The 20743-nt window shown below is 40.7% G+C and overlaps 1 protein-coding gene across 12 annotated transcripts in view; it reads left to right on the top strand.

Moving 5' to 3' along the window:
• CAST (calpastatin) overlaps window positions 1-20743 on the top strand; it is a 119857-nt gene that overhangs the window by 43789 nt on the left and 55325 nt on the right. For all 12 annotated transcript variants that reach the window (XM_080682330.1, XM_080682329.1, XM_080682326.1 and 9 more), the window contains one exon: window positions 18307-18366. In XM_080682330.1, coding sequence (XP_080538456.1) covers window positions 18307-18366 — 60 coding nt within the window. The remainder of the gene's footprint in view (window positions 1-18306; window positions 18367-20743) is intronic.

Below are 20743 nucleotides of genomic sequence, written 5' to 3'. Positions count from 1 at the left end.
ACTGTCCCTCAGACCGTTGGAGGGCCGGACTATAGTTTAAAAAACAAACTGAACAAATTCCTATGCACACCGCGGGCCCGGGACGAGTCGGCTGCTAAGCAGGACAGGCAGCGGCACCCAGCCGGCTGGATAAATGTCCTTGGGCCGCATGTGGCCCGCGGGCCGTAGTTTGAGGACGCCTGCGTGAGGAATTGGTTACATAGTACTAGTGGTGAGTTTAGTTCCTTGATTGTTCTCTGAATTGGCTGAGTATAATTCCTCTCCAACAATGAAAATTTAAAAGGTGTCACATATAATAACAGTTTGAAAGAATGAAACTGAGAGCAAGAAAGGGAGGAAGGGAGACAGGAAAGGAGGTAGGGAGGAGGAGGGAGAGAGAGAAGCAAGAGAAAGCCATTAGGAAAACTGAAGAATTAATTTGAACTAATTTCTTAAAATCAGCCAACTATTTGTGTTCCTATTCATTGTTTATAATAACAGTTATTTTGTTTACCTCTACACAAATCTTTATAGCTGTTTTATCAATAATCGCCACAGCCAAGTGACCATCAACTAATACAACTGGATAAAAATCCAGGGCACATCCATATAATGGAATACTACCCTTGAATAAAAATAAACTACTAATACATGCAAAACATGTACAAAATTTAAAAATCAGATAGTAAAGACTAAAAACTCCACTTACTAGTACTTGAATTTCTGGGGAAGGAAAAAACTAGAGACAGAAATCAGATCAGTGACATTAGAGATCGAGGGTGAGGGTAGGAGACTGAGAGAGTTATAAGGGAAATTTGGGGGGTTATGGTAGTAGTTACACCATTAGATGCATTTGTCAAAAGGATATCTTTTAACAAAATCTACATTTTCTGATTGTTTCTAGCACCTAGAAATACAGTTGACTTTTGTATATTTATCTCTGATCCAGCACACTTGCTGAACTTTGCTACTAGTGTTAGTGATTCCTATGTAGACAATTACATAATTTGGGAATTATAAGAATGGTATTACTTCCTTTTAAATTCTGCTATTTTTATTTGTTCTTATTTAATTACTAGAGGCCCGGTGCACAAAATTTGTGCGAGAGACTCGGCCCTCGCAGCCCTGGCTGCCTTGGCCGGCTCTCGCAGCCTCGGCTTTGTCTGGAATGTCATCCGGACGGTCTTTCTGCTGTTCGGTCTAATTAGCATATTAGCTCTTTATTATATAGGATGGTGGTTAAACTCTTTAATAAAATGCTATCCCTGAACTAGATAAGAATGTTTCTAAGATTTTTTTTACCATTAATTATGATATTTGCTCTAATTTTTTAGAATATACTATCAAGTTCATAATGTTTTCTTATATTCATAGTTTGCTCTGAATTTATAAGTGGGTATCGAATTTTTTTAGTTTTATTTTTCAATTACCCTTTACATTCAATATTATTTTGTATTAGTTTTAGGTGTACAGCACAGTGGTTAGACAATCATATACTTTACAAAGTGGTCCCCCCCGATATTTCAGGTACCCACCTGGCACCATACATAGATCCTACAATATTATTGACTATATTCCGTATCCTGCACTTTACATCCCCATAACTATTTTTGTGACTATCAATTTGTAGTTCTTAATCTCTTCACCTTTTTCACCCAACCCCACAATCCCCTCCCCTCTGATAACCATCACTGTTCTCTGTATCTATGAGTCTGTTTCTATTTTGTTTGTTTATTTTGCTCTTTAGATGAAATCATATGGTATCTGTCTTTCTCTGACTTATTTCACTTGGCATACTGCCCTCTAGGTCCATCAATGCCATCACAAATTGTAAGATTTCATTCTTTTTTGTCACCAAGTTATATTCCATTATGTATATGTACCACCGCATTTTTACTCACTTGTCTATTGATGGGCACTTGGATTGCTTTAATTTCTTGGTTATTGCAAATAATGCTGTAATGAACATAGGTAGGGGTGCATATATACTTTCAAATTTGTGTTTTGGGTTTTGCTGGATATATATACCCAGAAATGGAATTGCTGGGTCATGAGACAGTTCTCTTTTTAATTTTTGGAGGACCCTCCATACTGTTTTCCACAGTGGCGCACCAACAGTGCATGCGAGTTCCCTTTTCTTCACATCCTAGCTAACACTTGTTTGTTGATTTTTTGGTGTGTTAACCATCTGACAGGTGTGAGATGGTATCTCCTTGTGGTTTCATTTGTATTTCTCTTATGACTAGTGACTTTGAGCATCTTTTCCTGTGTCTGTTGGCCATTTGTATGCCCTCGTTGAAGAAGTGACTATTCAGGTTCTTTGCCCATTTTTCAATTGGAATATTTGGGTTTTGTTTTGTTGTTGTTTTTTTTAATGTTGAGTTGTATAGTTGGACTATACAGAGCTTATCTGTATGTAGTCTTCACCTGGACTTGGCAGTGCACTGAAATCTTGGTGAGAATTCTAGCTATCTACAGGGTCTTAGAATTCTGAATCATACTGAGGTTTCCCCATGAACTGAATTAATTGATGTTCATGTCCCACATTTGGAGCCTAAGCAAGGATCTGACCACTCCCATTGCACTCAAAGTTTCCATAAGAGATTGAGTCCAGCCTACTATGTGAGCATGCTCTCTGGACTCTGGACTGGATTGAGGGCCTCTGCACAAGTGACTTAAATACAAAGACTTCGACCAGACGTTGGAGCCTCTAGAGTTGCCCATAACACAGTTGTTGTCGGGGGATGAGAAAGCCTTGTTCCTACAGAGAAACCAGGGACTCAGTCTCCGTGTTGTTTCTTCATTGGCTATTCTAAGAGGGCGGCCAGAGAAAGACGCAAAGAGTAGAATTATTTGTATGTTTTCAGTTACATATAGTTTTTTAATTTCCTATTATGAACATAGGAAATTGAGTTCATGTCCAAAAGGGCAAAAAAATCCTTTTATATAATTCCATTACTAGGTCTTGCCATCATCATGCTAACAATTTATCTAAAACAGTGCCTCACTGGCTTTTAGACATGCATCTTTTCATGATATTTTATTTACAGAGGTGTATCAGGGTCCGAGGGCTTGGTCTACAGCAGGAAATTGAAACTGGTAGCCAGAATATTTTATCATCTAGGATTCTTAACCTCTCTTATATTTATTATCCCTTAGATTATCTCTTTATTTATTTAAATTTTTGTTAAATTTTATATAGTATTTCTGTGTGTCTGGAACAGAAGAGGATTCTTCCATTAGCATTCATACTAATTTCATTAGGCCTCCATAATGTATTAAAATGTTTAACCCTGGCCAGTAGCTCAGTTAGTCAGAGTGTCATCATGATATGCCAAGGTTTAGGGTTCAATCCCCCGTCAGAGCACATGCGAGAATCAACCAATGAAACCATACAGAAGTGAAAGAAAAAAATCGATGTTTCTCTCTTCCCCTTCCCCTTTCTCCCAAATCAGTTTTTTAAAATGTTTGAAAGCCTTAAGGTGAGGAATGTATGCTCAGATCTGTTACAAAGTCCACTACCCCCTATCCATACTGGCCTGATATACTCCTTCACATCACCCAACACATATTTTCATTTGTATTTTAGACCCCTGACCTACAAAAATAGACAAATATTACTTTCTGAAAATTCAATCACTATGTCATTTGAAAATTGCACTGTTAAAAAAAATCCTTGTAGATGAGCTGTATACTTGATGTGTATACTATTAAGTGTTTCTGTAATGGAATAGGATTTCTGCCTATAAAATGACAGCAATATTGGGATTGGTGATGTGTACAGCATACAATTCCTTAGAGTATAAAAAGGGTGTGAGCTACAGGCATAATCGCATACAGGAGCTGCTGGGCTGTAGGGCCAGAAGACTGAAGAGGACAGATATTCTTGAGGCACTACAGGAATATCTCTTCAGGGAAAACCTGGGCTGGCAATCTTAGCACTGGCTGGAAAGTACTTTGGAAAAGTAATTTTTTAAAATGTTTCCTAATATCTCGTGTGGTCTGGTTTCTTTCTTTTAACCAAATGAAGAGACTGAGTTTGTCACCCGGAGGAAAGTGCCAATGGATAACAATAGATGGTAGGAAACAATAGTCATTTCCCTGACCCACTCTACAGCCATCTTTAAACTACCTAAAGTGGTGATTCTTAATGTCGGGGAGTTTCAGAATCACCTAAGGGGCTTATAGCTTATTGGGCTACAACCCTTCCTCTCCCTCCTGCCCTTTCCTCTTTGTAAGTGTTCATGTCCTTCACCCGCCCTCCCACACACTGCCTGTGACTGCTCTGTTCCTGGGCCAAGAACCATTGTGCTAAGGTGTTAATGCTTGGCCAGTCACATTGCCCAATGACATGACATAGCATTCATTGCCAAATCATTATGTACATTTTATGATAAAATGTTTAAATAATTATCTATTTCTGCACATTTTGCTTCTCGTTTCCATGATTAGAACTAATGATCATTTTTTCCTAGCAGTGTTATAAATCTAAACTATCTTCGATGTGGTATCTTGTTCTAACCTTGATGTTTAAGTCAATCAATTAATTAATCCTTAATTGTTTGGAATTTTGCCACATTGCTAAGAAACAATGTATCCCCTTACTGAATATTCAGAGATCAAAAAGGGAAGGTTAACCTCTTCTGGCTATTGAGTTTGATCCTTCCCCCTGGTTTTAAAATTTTTTGTGGTAATGGGTTCTCAATTATTCTCAGTGGGGTTTTTTTTGGTAGACCAGGATTCCTAGCCCAGCAAATTAAAATTGTTTTCTTCTCTAGTCCTTCTGACAATCATATTCTTATACCTCTTCACATGTTCCCAAAGATTGGATATGATGAACACTGATCTATATATTTGCCATTAAAATCTTGGCAAAATACACCAATTAATTTCCGGTTCAATCACTGGTAAACCATACCTTCTCTGTGTATGTATAACTTGCACACATTCTCCCATAGATCAATGAACTGAAGATTTGGTTACTATTCAAAATGGAAAGACAACAAATAAAACATAACAAAGGACATTCTGCCTAGTTCTGATCATGTGAAAATAGTTCTGGAATGCTCTGAGAGAGGGGTTAGGTCCAGCTGCATCTATGTAGTTTGGATAAGCTCTCCAGTATCCAGAGATTTGAAAATACACGGGAAGAAGAAAAAGAAACCAACCATTTGTTACTTCACTGAACAACTGCTGTGCTAAGTGATATACATAGGATTTCATTTAATCCTCTTAAGAGTTGAATATTTTGCAACTAGGTAAGTAGGTGATAGGGCAATTTTATAAATGAGAGGACCAAGACCCTGAGAGATTAAATAACCTACCCTGGCTCACTCAGCAAGGTTCTATTTAATTCCGAGGCTCTTTTCAGTAGACTAGTCTTATAAAATCCTCCGCTCAGTAGTCTCTGTCTCAGCAGTTTAAATAACAGAGAGGAATTTGTATCTAAATTGAAAAGAGCACTAGAAATCAGTATTGTGCTCTCTATTGTTATGCTCAATATCTCCATGCTGTTGAAATTCTCTGATGGATGAGGTTTCCTGCTTGTGTGAAAGGGAGAGTATTGTACCCTGATTGGAATTAGCAGATAATAGTTTCGTTGAGAGTTTCTTTAGACATTTTAATAGGAGGTTGAGAAGGGATAAATTAGCCATCTTTGAACATGGTGAAATTTTTAAACAGCAGGATTAAAGAATACTTAACTAAAAACTTTCTATTGTGTAGGAATGCAGAACTTTTGCTTAGGTTGAAGGATAAGCAGCAATGTTTAGATTTTACATCCATTTCAAATGAAGCCTACTTTAAAATCATTTTTTTCTATTCTCCTAAATTTTTATTCTTGAGGAAAGTGGAATGACATTCAGTAGAAGGTGCTATTATTATTCCCATTTTATAGATGAGGAAACTGAGGCACAAAGCAGTTAAGGAATTTGCTCAAGGTCACACAATGGGCAGCAGAACTGGAATCAAACTCAAGTGGTCTGGCTTCACAGCCATTCATTCTCCTAATGACTACAGAACACTACCCCTTTCGTATTTGCTAAAAGATTAAACTTGCTGTTAGTATACATTTGTGAATTTATTATTTTTATATGGTTTCCAGAATGAGATTTTAGTTCACGCCACATTTTTGTTTTGATGATTTAAAGGTCAGCTTGGACAAGGGAGCCTTGTTATAATTCCTTTCATGTAAGCCTTATTAGAGCATGCTTCACCGAGAAGCTGGCTGCAAGAATGCACATGTGAGAGGCCCCTATCTCAGCTGCCACATGATTGGCTCTATCTCAGCGTTTCCTTATAAATTCCCACTTGCTTTCCATTAGAGACATTTGAGTCTATCATCCTGGTAGAGATTAGGCTGGCAATTGGTTTGCTAACACAAGGACTGTAAAAGTCCGCATGTCCTCTCACTCTCCGTTCGGTTTATAGCTAAGAAATGAACTTGAATGCGCTGTGGAAGCCAAGCTGGAAGGCTCTGAGACAGTTGTTCAGGAGAGCTCAGAACTTTTTACTCTTATCCTATATAATAAAAGCCTAATATGCAAATCAACTGAATGGCGGAACAGCGGTTGCTATGACGAATACTGACCACCAGGGGGAAGATGCTCAAGGCAGGAGCTGCCCCCCAGCCCGCAGGCCCCAGGCCAGCCAAGGCAAGTGCCAGTGGGCCTTCCCCCCGCCTCACCCCACTGGTCGCCCTGCAGATCGGCCCTGATCGCCGGCCAGGCCTAGGGACCCTACCCATGCACCAATTTCGTGCATTGGGCCTCTAGCGCAGTAATAATAACAATAGCCACATGTGCTTTAAGTGAGCTCATAATCTTTCAGGATTTGTACAAAGCTTTGCTGGCACCGAGATTCCTTTCTCTGTATTGACTGGAACCTAGACCTAAGCAAGCCATGCATTTGAATCCAAAGAAAATGCTGTAATGCAAAATAATGTTGCCCTATTTTCTTTAAGGAAGATAAACAACGTTAGTGTGTAACTTCTCAAAGCAGTGGTCACCGCAGAACTGCACTTCCACTCAGAGACTGAGGAAAACTTTTGAGGCTGCTGCTGTTCATAAAACAAAAATCACTGCTGTTTATGGACTTACCATGTGCCAGGCACTGAGCCAAACACTTCATAAACACGCCCTCATTTAAGCCTCACAACCAGCTTATGACATGGTATCATTTTTATACCCATTCAACCCAGATAAAAACTCTGATTTGGAAGAGTGAAGCAGCTTCCCTGAAGTTACAGCTAAAATTAGACCCCAGCTTGGTGGGACTCCAGAGGCCAAACTCTAGTCTTTCCTATTTGACCATGTATCATTGGCTACATTATTTAATAAGCTTCATATAATTACAATATATAACATCAGCGATGCAGCACTCCAGAATTCTTAAGCCTGACAATTTGCAGGTGAGGAAACTGTTCCAAAGAGGTTAAGACTCAAAGGTTACATACCTTGCAAGGGCCTTCTACTTCGTTGTTCATTATGGAGCATCTATTATGCTGCAATTGCTTGACTCACAGGCTTAAGTAAATCCTAGCTGGACAAACTTTTTCTCTGGGAAAAACCAGAAGAGGAGGGCGGGTTGTCTTTTCCGGGTCTAACTTCTCTACTTCGCTTTATGTTGGGCAGGCAACGTCAGACATAGTTGGAATTATTTCATGCATCGAGAAAAGCAATGGGGGGGCGGGGGGGGGGGCTGGGTGGAGGTGGCAAAAGGGGGAGGGGGAAATGAGGACTTCTGTATTAGTGTCAACAATAAAAATAAAGTGGAAAAAAAAAGAAAGAAAAAGAAAATCATTCAGGATCCTTAGAGGCAGGAACATAATTTCAGGAAAAAGGTGGCTTTTCTACTCTTTGATAACTAATCCAGGCACTTGCTCTTTAACTTGCCCCCAAAATAATTATCATTCCAGAACAAAACCAAAAACAAAACACGCCCCACTGGAATTCTGGAGCTTGCAAAGCAATGAAAATGAATCAATTTTCTTGTAGTACCGGAAGTTCAACTTCATGCCTTCTGTGGATTTTTTCTAAGCACTTAGCGTGGTCCAGTGTTAGAGCTCATAACCAGACACTCAGCAGCGTGGCCAAAAGTCCTGCAGCCTCTGGCTTGGACTGAGATCACAGATCGGCTGTGGCTATTGTCCTGGTTTCCAGGCAACATTAGGATGTTTGTGTTGAACTCTGCCCACATGTTGCACCAGAGGCCAAAGCTTCTGTGCTTTTCACTTTCCGGAGCAAGCAGAGAGTGGATACTCCATGTTTATCCTGCCTGTGGTCCCTTTTAATGGTATGTTTCATGAATGCACAGCATACTCAGCTGCAGTGGAATCAACCATCTTCTGTTTCCCCCCGAGGATGCTCAGAGCGCCTCGTTTTGCAGCGCTCCGCGTCATCTAGCCGGCTGCACTCTGGATTGAGTGTCTCTGATACTTTCCCACCTCTAGGCCTAGCTCATCTGGAATGACAAACACATCTCAGCCTTTATCGTCATTTTTGAAAAGTTCAAATATTTTATTTTAGTTTTTGAAAGTAGGGGAGTCAACTTGTTAGAGCAAAAGATTCATGAGCATCATTGTCATCTGTTCAAATCCAAGCTCCACCGCTTCTTAACTGTGAGGTCTTGGATAAGTTACCTAACTTCTTTGCCTCAGTTTTCTCATTTCTAAGATGCAGATAATAACGGTTACCTCCTAGGATTCTATACAGATCTATTGAAATCAGACAGGTAAAGCACCTGTCACAGGGAAGATTTGATAGTCCCTGCCCCTCTGTTGGCACACAATTAGTATAAATACTAAGTAAGTAGTTCCCACCTCCTCTGTGAGGTGTTTCCTAACCATCTCCCAAACCAGCATCTCAGAAATCGTCTCCCTCTTCTGATCTCTTACAACATCATACTGCACTTAAGGTCCTATTGTACCAGTTAATAATGGCAGATTTTGTAATCAAAGAAAACACAATAATTTCAAGAGAAACATCAAAAGTGCTTTATTCAAAGTAATGTCCATTGCTAGCTACACATTTCCCCCATCTTTCAGGTAATTTGTGGATACCATCTCAATAGAACTTTTCTTGTTTTGAGGCAAACCATTCAGAGACCCAATTTTCCACTTCTTCGTATGTTTTGAAGTGCTGCTCAGAAAGTGCGTGTGCCATTGATCAGAACAAGTGGTAATCTGAAGGAGCAAGGTCTGGTGAATACAGAGGGTGGGTTAATACTTCCCAGGCAAGATCTTTTAATGTGTCTTTAACTGGTTTTGAAGTGGTGCGTTATCATGAAGCAAAATTACTTTGCTGTGTCTTCTGGCCCATTCTGGTCAAAGCGTGGTTCAAATTGATTATTTGTCCTTGGTAGCAATCAGTATTAATGGTTTCACCTGGTTTTAGAAGCTCATAATACACCACACCTTCCTGATCCCACCAAACACAGAGCATTGTCTTCTTTCCGAAGCGATTTGACCTTGCAGTCGATGTTGATGGTTGACCTGGATCAACCCATCATTTTGTGCATTTGGGGTTCTCAAAAGAAATCCACTTTTCATCGAAAGTAAAAATGCGATGCAAAAAAAGACTTTCTTCTGTGCTGTTGAAGCAACATTTTACTGATGACTTTTTGGTTTTCCATTTGTCTTTTGTTCAGTTGATGTGGCACCCATTTTCCTTCCTTTAAAATCTTTCCCATTGCTTGTAAACGATCGGAAATTGTTGCCGAGCAACGTTTAATCTTTCTGCAAGTTGTTTTTGAGTTTGACACATATCTTCATCCAATAATGCTTGTGATTGTTGGTCTTCAAACTTTTTCAGTTGACCTGGACGTTCTTTGTCTTTCACATTGAAATCATCACTTTTAAAGCATTTAAACCAGCGTTCACAAGTATCTTGAGATGGAGCATGTTTACCATAAGCTTCCCGAAGTATACGATAACTTTTTCTTCAAAATAATGAATTGAAACTTCCTGCAAATGCTCTTTTTTTGGCACGAAATTTGACATTTTTAAGCGTAAAAATATCTATGATGTTAACACCTTGACATATGAAGTTTTGAAGCTTGCTGTCAATACAACAAAATAGCATACATATCAAATCGCATATATATCAACATATGTGTAACTCCATCTATTGAAAAAAATCCGCATTATTAACTAGTACACCTAGTATGTTATGTATGTGCTGAGATGTGTGTATGTTGGTGCCCTAAGTAGATCTGCTGGCACAAAGGGATGGCTCAGCTTCACTTATAGATGATCCATTATCTTTCATCAGAATCATGGTCTTGTTGTGATAAATAATATACTTTGTTAGGTGACTGTATTGCAGGTCTTTTTAAAAGCACCATTATTATGCTATGTTAATAATTTAAGGCATTGCAAGAATGTATGCCATGGTGTGACAGCATGGCTAACAATAGACAAACCCGAACATCTGAATATTCTTTTGCTGAAGTGAATAAGCCATCACTGCAGACACCTGTAGTCGCTGGGTCCCCAGGTGCTGTTTGTGAAGCACAGAGGAGCTCTCCTTAGAAAGCAGCTCCCTCAGCCGCCGGTTGCTTGCTCTGGTGTCTTACAGGAGGCAGCCCCGGGATTTTTGTGTATATGTGTTTTTTACGTTGTACAACTGCCAGGTTGATGACAATAAGCTTGTAAGTGACTATATATTTAAACTAGGTTATCCTAACCAGTTTTCTGACGTGCTTTGAGCAAAATTTCTGATAATTGTAAAACTCATAATGTTGCTTTTGAGCCATCAGATAATATTTTTGTGTTTATTCATGCACAAATGCCTACACTTATTTAACAAATATTTAAAGTTTGCTTAACCAGTGAGCTATGCTGCCTGATGAGGTGCCCACGAGACAGGAAGGACGCCCTGGCTGAAGGGGAGATGTGGGCAATATTGAAGAAGGTAGTGGAATAGATTAGGTCCGTGGTCAGCAAACTGCAGCTCGTGAGCCACATGCAGCTCTTTGGCCCCTGAGTGTGGCTCTTCCACACAATACCACAGCCTGGGCAAGTCTATTTTGAAGAAGTGGCGTTGGAAGAAGTTTAAGTTTAACAAATATTTAAAGAGTCTAAAGTTCATGGAGAAGATTTTGGGCCTTATCTAGGACACAGTGGGAAACTATAGAGAGTTTAGTATTTCATCAGAGTGAGAACATGTGTGCCAGGCTCTGGGGATGTGCAGCAGCTGAAACAGGCATGGCTCCTGTCCTCGTAGAGTTCAAGTTCGGGTCTGCATTATAGCTCCTGTGAGGAAAGAACTTAAAAAATAGCCAGTTTCCTCTTTCATTATTTGAGATGTGTTATTAAATAAGAATCTTATGGTTCAGAAAACATATTATTTGTTTTTCTCTTGTGCATCCAGCAGAGAGAGTTTAAAAAAAAAATAAAAGTTAAAAATCATTATTGATTTGTCCAAGGTTTTAAATTGGGAATGTTTTTAATACTTATTTTGTGTTGTTGCCCATCTTGCCTGAGTATGTTGTATCTGACTTGACTCTCTTAGCCCTGTGGGGTGCATGCTATTCCCACTGTGGGAAACGAGATGCTTAGTGGACTCTTGGTCACTAAGAAGCCATCAGACTGAAACGTAAGCATTCTAATTTATTAATTATATTCTTGAGTCTAGCATTTTTTTAAAAATGAGTTATTAAAACTATACCTCATTCATTTTTAAGTGAAATTTTAATTGATGAGAAAATGGAAACAAAGGTTTGAATCAACAGTGATTTTTTAGTTCTTCTCTGCAATAGTACACTCAGCGTTATAGTGCATGGGAGGGTGCAAAAATGACCCCTGTCTCTTGAGCAATTTATAGCTTCATTGACAGGCCATGGCATACATTTAGAAAAGAGCCCCATAACCCTCCAACGCAGCATGTATGAGTAAGTGTTCACGTGGGAAGTACAAACATGAGTTGAGAAGATAACCTGAGCTAAAACAGATACAGGTGTTGTATCTTGAGCTAAATCCTCAAGGGGAGGGGTAAGTGGGACCTGAACAGGGAAAAGGCTTTGTAGGGGATGGGAATGGCAAGATGAAAGGCTCAGAGGTGGAATGTGGCGTGATGGTGGTGATAACACTCGCTGTTGCCCAGCAGGTATCTTTGCCAAGCACTGTTACTGGTTCATGTACATTAACTTATTCTTAAAACAACCCTATGAAGTAAGAATTGTTACTATTCCCATTTTACATATGTGAACACTGAGGCACAAAAAGGTTAAGTAACTTGCTTGAGGTTGCACATGAATTCAGTGTCAGCTGGAATTCCACCGGACAGTCTTGAGTCCAGACTCCTCTCACACGCTTAACCAGTGAGCTATGCTGCCTGATGAGGTGCCCACGAGACAGGAAGGACGCCCTGGCTGAAGGGGAGATGTGGGCAATATTGAAGAAGGTAGTGGAATAGATTAGGTCCGTGGTCAGCAAACTGCAGCTCGTGAGCCACATGCGGCTCTTTGGCCCCTGAGTGTGGCTCTTCCACACAATACCACAGCCTGGGCAAGTCTATTTTGAAGAAGTGGTGTTGGAAGAAGTTTAAGTTTAAAAAATTTGGCTCTCAAAAGAAATTTCAATTGTTGTACTGTTGATATTTGGCTCTGTTGACTAATGAGTTTGCTGACCACTGGATTAGGTCAAAGTCCAGTAATGGAGAGTCTAAAGTTCATGGAGAAGATTTTGGGCCTTATCTAGGACACAGTGGGAAACTATAGAGTTTAGTATTTCATCAGAGTGAGAACATGTTACACATTTATTTCCGATAAATTAGTCAGGCAGCCAAAGAGAAAGGATTGGGAGCTAGAGATGAGGGTTGGGATGGGGGTGGGAAAGAACCAGACCTGGAAACTATTAGAAGGGCCTTGATATAATCCAGGTGTGGGAGATACGTGATTAGATCAGGCAAAAGAAATGAAAGAGTGGCATGGTGGTGAAGACTAGCATTGTGCCCAACGCCAGTGGTTCCGGGCCAGAGGAGTTCCCCACATTCCGTCATTTGACCTTTCCATCAACTCCAGTGGGAGGTGGTGTTACTCCCAGTTTAGAGTGAAGGCAGTGGAGTCTCCAGGAGGTTAATTAATGTGGATTAGCAAGTACTGGAGCAGGGATTGGAGCCTGCATCTTTCTTGGCTTCCTCACTTTAAGGAAAAATAATGTAGTCTGGTGATAAAGTAGGGCTGTCAATAAGTTAGGGAGAATTGTTCACATAATCATAGTAAATGATAGTTAAGGCCATGGGGAGAAATCAACTTCCTGAGATAGCAATACTACAAGAGAGAAGGAGAGGGTTTGTGACTGAATAATAAAGAACACAGAGCAGGATGGGGCAGGTGGAAGAGCTTCCGGAAGGAAACAGTTCAGATGGGGGTGGGGGAGAGGGCCTGTCACTCTAGGGTCACTGTGGCTGTGGGCGAGGGCGGTCTGTGATGCAGAGTGAAACTGCCAATGGATGGATCATCGGATGGAAAAGGCGAGTACCTCCGTGCGGCTGGCGTTCCTAGCAACCCTCCACAACACAAGCTAACCTGACCAGGTGTGTGAGGGTGGCTAGTGTTGCAGGTGGGAGGACACAGGAATGCTGCCGGTGAGGGGCGGGGAGAGGAAGCAAGCTCTGGGCTGAGGTGCAACCACTCTGACTCACTCTAGTGCGCTTTCTGAACCACCCCAGCCAGTGACAGCGGGAGATCCAGGTGAGGCCCTGTGGGTCTGGACGGGAGGGAGTGTGGAGTCCCATAAACCTGATGGAACTACCCAGAAAGACTCTGAAAGTCTTCTGGGAGACCAGGCAAGCGAGAGGACGCTATGACGTGGAAGACAGAGAAGTAAAGAGCTGAAGGGATGACTTTGTCGGCCAGATTTGATGGCAGCAGAATGGATGAGTAAGCCCTCGAGGTCCACCCCTTCTAAGGGAGCCTTTAGCTCTCCCCGCGTGGCCCTTCACCAGGCTCTGTGCGGAGCTCACAGCTTCTCCACTCACAGCCAGCATGGTAGGAGGGTAGAGCATGGTCCTAGGTCTTATATATATTCTTGTGAAGCTTCACTGGAAACCCTATGTAAATTAGAAAAAGCCCCACATAGAGACCTGCTGTCAGAGTGGGGGGAGCCAATTAGTGTACCCAACAGACAGCTCTTTTAAAGGGACCCCATGCGCTGGAGGGGCCATTCACGATGCGATTGTGTGATGACCTGCCTGTGCATGGCACTGTGAGTAAGTGAGTGGGGGCTGGAGAAGAGTGCCCATTAAGGAGGGAGCTAGTGAGATACACATCTGAAAGGAAGGGCAAGTAGGATTTGGATATTTGGGGAAGAGAAACATCTCAACCAGTGGCACTTGTATGAAAACCAAATAAAGGAAAGACGAAGAAGGTAAGCTCTGAGACAGGATGGGCAGCTGTTCTGAACTGGGAGATGGGGTGGGATTGGGATCTTTAAGGGCAAGAGAAAGGAGTTTCATGTGATACAGTGGGCAGCAGGAGTCATCGCTGGTTCTGCTTTATAGAGAGACATGTGCCTGAGAATGACCAGAGAGGGTTAGAGAGCTGGAAGGCTGTACCCTGGGGGACCTTTCAAATATTTGTGAAAAAGGAGAGCAGTTTCCATGTTCCGAGGGTCTTAAAAGCATACCGTCTTTCCCTCATATATCTAATCCTTTACTGCAGTAAACTTCCCAAATCCTTTTTTTTTAACAGTGAAAGGATTTTTTTTTTACAACATATTTTACTGATTTTTTATAGAGAGGAGGGGAGAGAGATAGAGTTAGAAACATTGATGAGAGAGAAACATCAATCAGCTGCCTCCTGCACTACTGGGGATGTGCCTGCAACCAAGGTACATGCCCTTGACCGGAATCAAACCTGGGACCCTTCAGTTCGCAGGCCAACGCTCTATCCACTGACCCAAACCAGCTAGGGCCCCAAATTCTCACTGTGGCAAGTAAACACACTTAAAGAGACTTTGTGGAATAATGCCAGAAGACAAGATGCTACATTTGATAAGTACAGGATTAAATATTAATTTTTCCTAAGCTCAGTCACTCTCTTTCATCGACATTGGTTTATCTTTTATGTAACTTGACAATATAGCCAGATTATTTGAGGTGGGCCTAAAACTGACTGAGCACTCAAACATTCGTGTTGTCACCCAGCATTCTCTTCATGCTTCTGTTGGAGGCCTTAGGTTGTAATGGAAGCCTGCATGCCGTCCAGGCCACCTCAGGGGGCTACAGACTCTTCCAGGGCTCCGCTGTGTCTTACTCATTGTGCATCCTCAGCGCCTGGCTTGTTGCCTTTTAAATAGCAATTGTGCATGGGTGCGTGAGTGGAGAATGATTATAGGAGGTAGTTTTTCTCGACTTTGTTACTCTGGTTTATGCCTTCATTCAAGCTTGTAAATGACAAACAATACTCTGGACGTTAAGAGACTTGGGTCATTTGGGAAGCAAAGTATTGTTATGGCTGCAATTTAGTCTGATTTACAGTGCTAATCCGAATGGAGCTATTTTTCTTACATATGAGCGCTGATGGTTGTGTTTTAAAATTGGCTGCCCCTGGATGTTGACAGGACCTGCAAGGGTAGGTCCTGCAGCAGAGTTGCTGGTTCGGAAATCAGGCAGCCTAGGTCCTAGCCTCGCACATGCCACTCAGAGGGTCCGCTCTGGCCTTTGCCTGGGTGATGCCTCCTTACCTTCAGTTGCCACATTAACTGTCACTTCCTCAGCATCACCTGTCCTGACTGTCTCCTAAACTAACTCTGGTTGCCTAGTCTATGCTCTTGTGGGACCCTTGAAAACACAAGTAATGATTGAAGCGATTAGTCTGTTAATGTTATCTCTGATGAGGCAATAACTTTCGCAAGGATAGGAACCCTGCCTATTGGTTTCACCACCGTGTTCTCATCACCAAACATAGTACCTGGCACTAACTACCAGTACACTTGAATTAGCTCTTCAAAATTTTTTAAATTGTAAGTTATTTATACCCATGATTAGAAATTCAAACAGTACAGATTTGAAATGAAAGTATATTCAATCCCTCGCGAGAGATAACAAGTATTAAAGGTTCCTTGTCTTTACAAACAGAAGAAACATTGAACAAAACTGCAGTTGGTTGGAGTTGAATGAATTTGCAGTGGGAGGGGATTGCTTTCCTTCTTCCAGACCCTGGGAAGCAGCCTGCCTATTTCAGTTCCCAATGTTCCATGCCTCAGTGATGGGATAACACTTCCGCGGAGGAATCTGTGCTGAGAACATATGGGGCCAAGACCCTGAGCTAACTATCCATAACCTGCTCCGTGCTAATTATAGCTATCTTGATGGGCCTCTGAAAATTATTTTTTCTAGGAATAGAGTATTACATCCAGCTATTGCTTAATAAAGTAGTAAGGCAGGTTGGAAACTCCAGTGATTTGGAGAGTGTTTTAATAAAATTGGATGTTTAGGAAATAAATTAATGTTCACTTGAAGATTTGCAGCTTAGAAAGCATTTCATGTAGCGTGTTTGGTCTTCGGTGGTTTTATATGGTGAGGGAATTCATTGAAGGAGTGGGATATATCAAAGCAAACTTCTTGAGTTTGAATGGAAATTTGTACAACCACTTCTAAATGTGGAGAGACAGAATTATATGTATAAGGGAATGTTAATCCCCACAAATTAAAAAAATTCTCAAGGAAAAATAAATATACATATTTTGTCCATTAATTCAGTGTGGAGGGAGGATTTATCTTAGTTCATCTTCCAGTTCTTTATCCTGAAGATGATGTGAGAGACCACTCCATGCCCTGCTACAGGACCAGGTGTGAGTGTGTGTGTGTGTGTGAGTGTGAGTGTGTGTGTGTGTATGTGTGTGAGAGTGTGTGTGTGTGAGTGTCTGTGTGTGTGTGTATGTGTGTGAGAGTGTGTGTGTGTGTGAGTGTGTGTGTGTGTGTGAGTGTGTGTGTATGTGTGTGAGAGTGTGTGTGTGTGTGAGTGTGTGTGTGTGTGTGTGTGTGTGTGTGTTGGAGTGGGGGGGATGCTCAGTTGGTGCTGAAGTGTACTCAGAAATAGTTAAATTCATATGATCATTTGAAAAATCAGTATATTAAAGCTTTGGACTTTTATCTGTAAATTGTAATTTTATATAATTATATAAATTTCATAATTTATAAACCTATAATCAAGATGCTTTACATTAAGTCAGGTCTGAGGGGAAGGTGATATTGTTCGTGGGCATGGGCTGTAGTGGGTTCATACAGCCACCGAGAGAGATGTCGTGTGGAGGAGGGTGAGGCAAGGGCCTCGCAGGGATGGGCTCATCCTGCCCCGGTCTCAGCCTCTGAAGTGGCTCAGGGCCCGGCATCAGAGACGGGGTCCGGGGACTGTTGGCAGAGCAGCAGCTGTTTACTGACAGCCAGTTATTTAAGGAGGCAGCGTGTGCCAGATGGAATTCCTGGGCTCTAACACCTAACGACTCAAATGTTAAGGAGGTTTAATGAGCCTGGGTTGGAACTCCCAAAGATAGTAATTGTCTATTTAATATTAACCAGTGTATTGCAAGCTAAGTACTAGAGTAGTATTCAATCCCATGCAAGTATCACAGGCATGTTCTACAGTTTGGGTGGTAAGATATCAGGGGCTCATCTCCCCTCCCACTGGCATCGCTAGGAAAGGTGTTTCAGGTACCATTCATCCCCTTTTGCCTTCCAGGTAGGAGCCTAGATGAGACAGATAATAGAGCAATATTTCCTCCACAACCCTGTCCGCACCTTCTCTTCCGTACATGACATTGGGAGGACAATTCTAATCTCCCTGAATCTGTTTCCTAGAGCTATGCCTTGTTCCTTCTATTTTGTTTAATATATTAAGAATAATGCATGGGCAATTTAATGAGCACCTACAATATGCTAAACACTTTATACACATGATCTCAAATATAACCCTACAAATAGATATTATAGGCCCTGAACAGACTCAAAGTCACGGAGCTAGTAATTGGCAGAGCTAGCATTTGAACAACATTGTTTCAAGCTTCAAAGTCCATGCTTTTTCTAAAAAGAACACACACAATAATTATAGTATTTCCTGAGCTCTTATGTACTAGTCAGTAGTAAACTTATAAGGTAGTTATCTATTGAAGAAAAATTGAGAAAGGGGGAAAATGAAGATCAAAAAATTTAAGTAACTTGCCCAAGATTATTTGGTAAGTGGCACATTCAAACTTGGAACCATTTTGTGGGAGTGGCACTCTAGATGAGGTAAGAAGAGGTAAGAGCAAGTATGGTTAAGGGGATCTGAAGGATGAAGTAGGCTGTGGGTTAACTAGAATCATACTTTGTTTCTTTCCGTCCTTAGGTGTCTACTTCCTCTGCATCAACCAGCAAGTCTTCCAGTATGAATACCACAGAAAACAAGGTATGGAGAGTCTTCCAGGGTCAAGTTGGGTGGATGCCTTTAAGGTGATTAATGTAAAGCAAAACAAATGTGGATTGATAGTTGGCAAATGAGTTGTATGTCCTAGGGAGCTTATGTTATAGAAGTAAATGTTTTCTTCCTAATGTGTGGGGGTTGATGGAAACTCAAATTTCCTTTCAATATTCACCTCAAACATCGTCTATACGCTTCTACATCCTTGTAGAATATCTAGAAAAGACTGGTCACCCAGAGGTTTTTTGGTCTTAGACTGGAGTGAGTTTTTTTATTTGTAAGATAACCTAAGTACATTTCTCTGGGTCTAAATAAGAGTATGAATTTTTAACTTCTTACTAAAAATATGTGATTATTATAGTCATTTAAAACTAAATATAAGAATGAAAAGTGACCTAAGTGAACATAGATGAGCAACTGATACTGATCATTTCAGCTGCTTTCTGAAGTTTCTTCCTGAAATTTGAATCATGTGGGGCACCATATTATTGGTAAACCTTTGTTGAGCTCTATTTGGGATTTATTCTAATAATTATGTCTTGGAATTTCAGAAGAAAAATATAAAAGAATGTCCTCTAATGGGATTGCCACATAGAGGGAGTCTAGTTCTGAAGAGCTGGCCTTAAACCCGCACCCTCTGTTACCAAGTCTCAAGCTCTGTTTCTTGGGAGTATTCTTGGGTGGAGGATTAAAGAGGGACTCTTTTCAGAGGTTCTCAACTTTATGAGGTGATATTATTTAATGCCTCTAAGAGCTACCCCAGCTCCATTATTATTAAGTTGTCTTTATTTAAAATCCCCAACATAATTTTGCTTTCTATCTTCCACCTTACTTTGCTGTCCCAGTGGGCTCCTACACCACAATTTAATACTGCATTGTAATTTAGTGATATTGAAGGATCCTATGGCCTCATCTTGAACTGTGTTTAAAGGACATTGCAAATATCTTGAGACACACTGTTTGAATATAAGCTCTTATAAATGTTATTTAACATTTATTTTAATTTTTCAATTTATTATTAACCTAAAATTGTTATGGAATATTTTACATTTATATATTTATATGAATTTCTTATTTTCATACACACACACACACACACACACACATATATATGTATATATATTATTGATTTTAGAGAGGAAGGGAGAGAGATAGAGAGATAGAAACATCCATGATGAGAGAGAATCATTGATTGGCTGCCTCTTGCACACCCCCTACTAGGGGGATTGAACCCACAACCCGGGTATGTGCCCTTGGCTGGAATCAAACCTGGGACCCTTTAGTCAACGGGCCAATGCTCTATCTACTGAGCCAAACCAGCTAGGGCTAATTTCTTATTTTCAAAATAATACATAATCGGATTCATAATTAACCTATTAGCTGACACTACTTATTTATACCTCGCTTAATCTTAAAAAATAAGAAAAATCTAATTTCAGTCTTAAAATAATCTTAAAACTATGGTAAAAACATCTACCAAAAGATAGTTCTCACTGACCTTAGAATGCATGAAAACTTGAAGAAGTAAATAGAAAGGAGAGCCAGAAATATAGGATTTCCTTTGTATTATATTGGTTTGCCTTTGACCCATTGTCTGATTCTAATCATCCCCCCAACTCTCAGCTTGAGGACCAATGCTTAATTCAAGTGTACCCTGTTTTCCAGAGCAAGTGTCAGCAAACTCTGCAGCCATCTATCACTAAGCATTAAACAGGAGATTCCTGGAGGTTCCGGAACTAGAGGAAGGGAGGGGGGAGAGGAGAGTAGGTGAGCTAAAAGAGGAAGGGACAAAAATAAGATGCACTCAGTGAAGTATCACCAGTGGCTGACTCGGGACCACTTTGGCCTTAATTCTGTGTCCTTGGTAGATTTCAGTCACTGTTCTCATTAATCATCTTGGTGTGCTTCTGATGTTGGCTCATAAACATTTTTACTAAGCTCCTCTGAGAGGTTTTTGTGAACTTGATGATCGTATTCCTCTAAATATTTTGAGTTCCTAAAGAAAAGATTTTAATTCAAGTTAATACCTAAACCAAATCCTTGCCATATTCTACACCTTTCAAATGAAAGTTAGTCTGGCTCTGAAGGGGGTGATATGTCTAGATTTAAGTTCTCTCTTGCCCCTGGCACACAAGAATTGGTAGACACACTGCTGTGTCTGAAGTGGAATTAGATTATTTTTAATAAAATTTTCAGGGTGAGATACCTAAGAGTATATGTAGTGTGGACACTGGAGCCAGATGGCCTTGCTTAGAATCCTGCTTCCACACCAGCTGGGATGTTGGAAGACATCATTTTTGCTTTGGTTTCCTTATGTGTACAGTCTGGAGGAGAATGATAATAATACTTATCTCATAAGACTGTG

Source organism: Plecotus auritus (genome assembly GCF_963455305.1).
Source record: "Plecotus auritus genome assembly, chromosome: 7".
Lineage (NCBI taxonomy): Eukaryota > Metazoa > Chordata > Mammalia > Chiroptera > Vespertilionidae > Plecotus > Plecotus auritus.
This window is presented reverse-complemented; position numbering and strand designations above follow the sequence as displayed.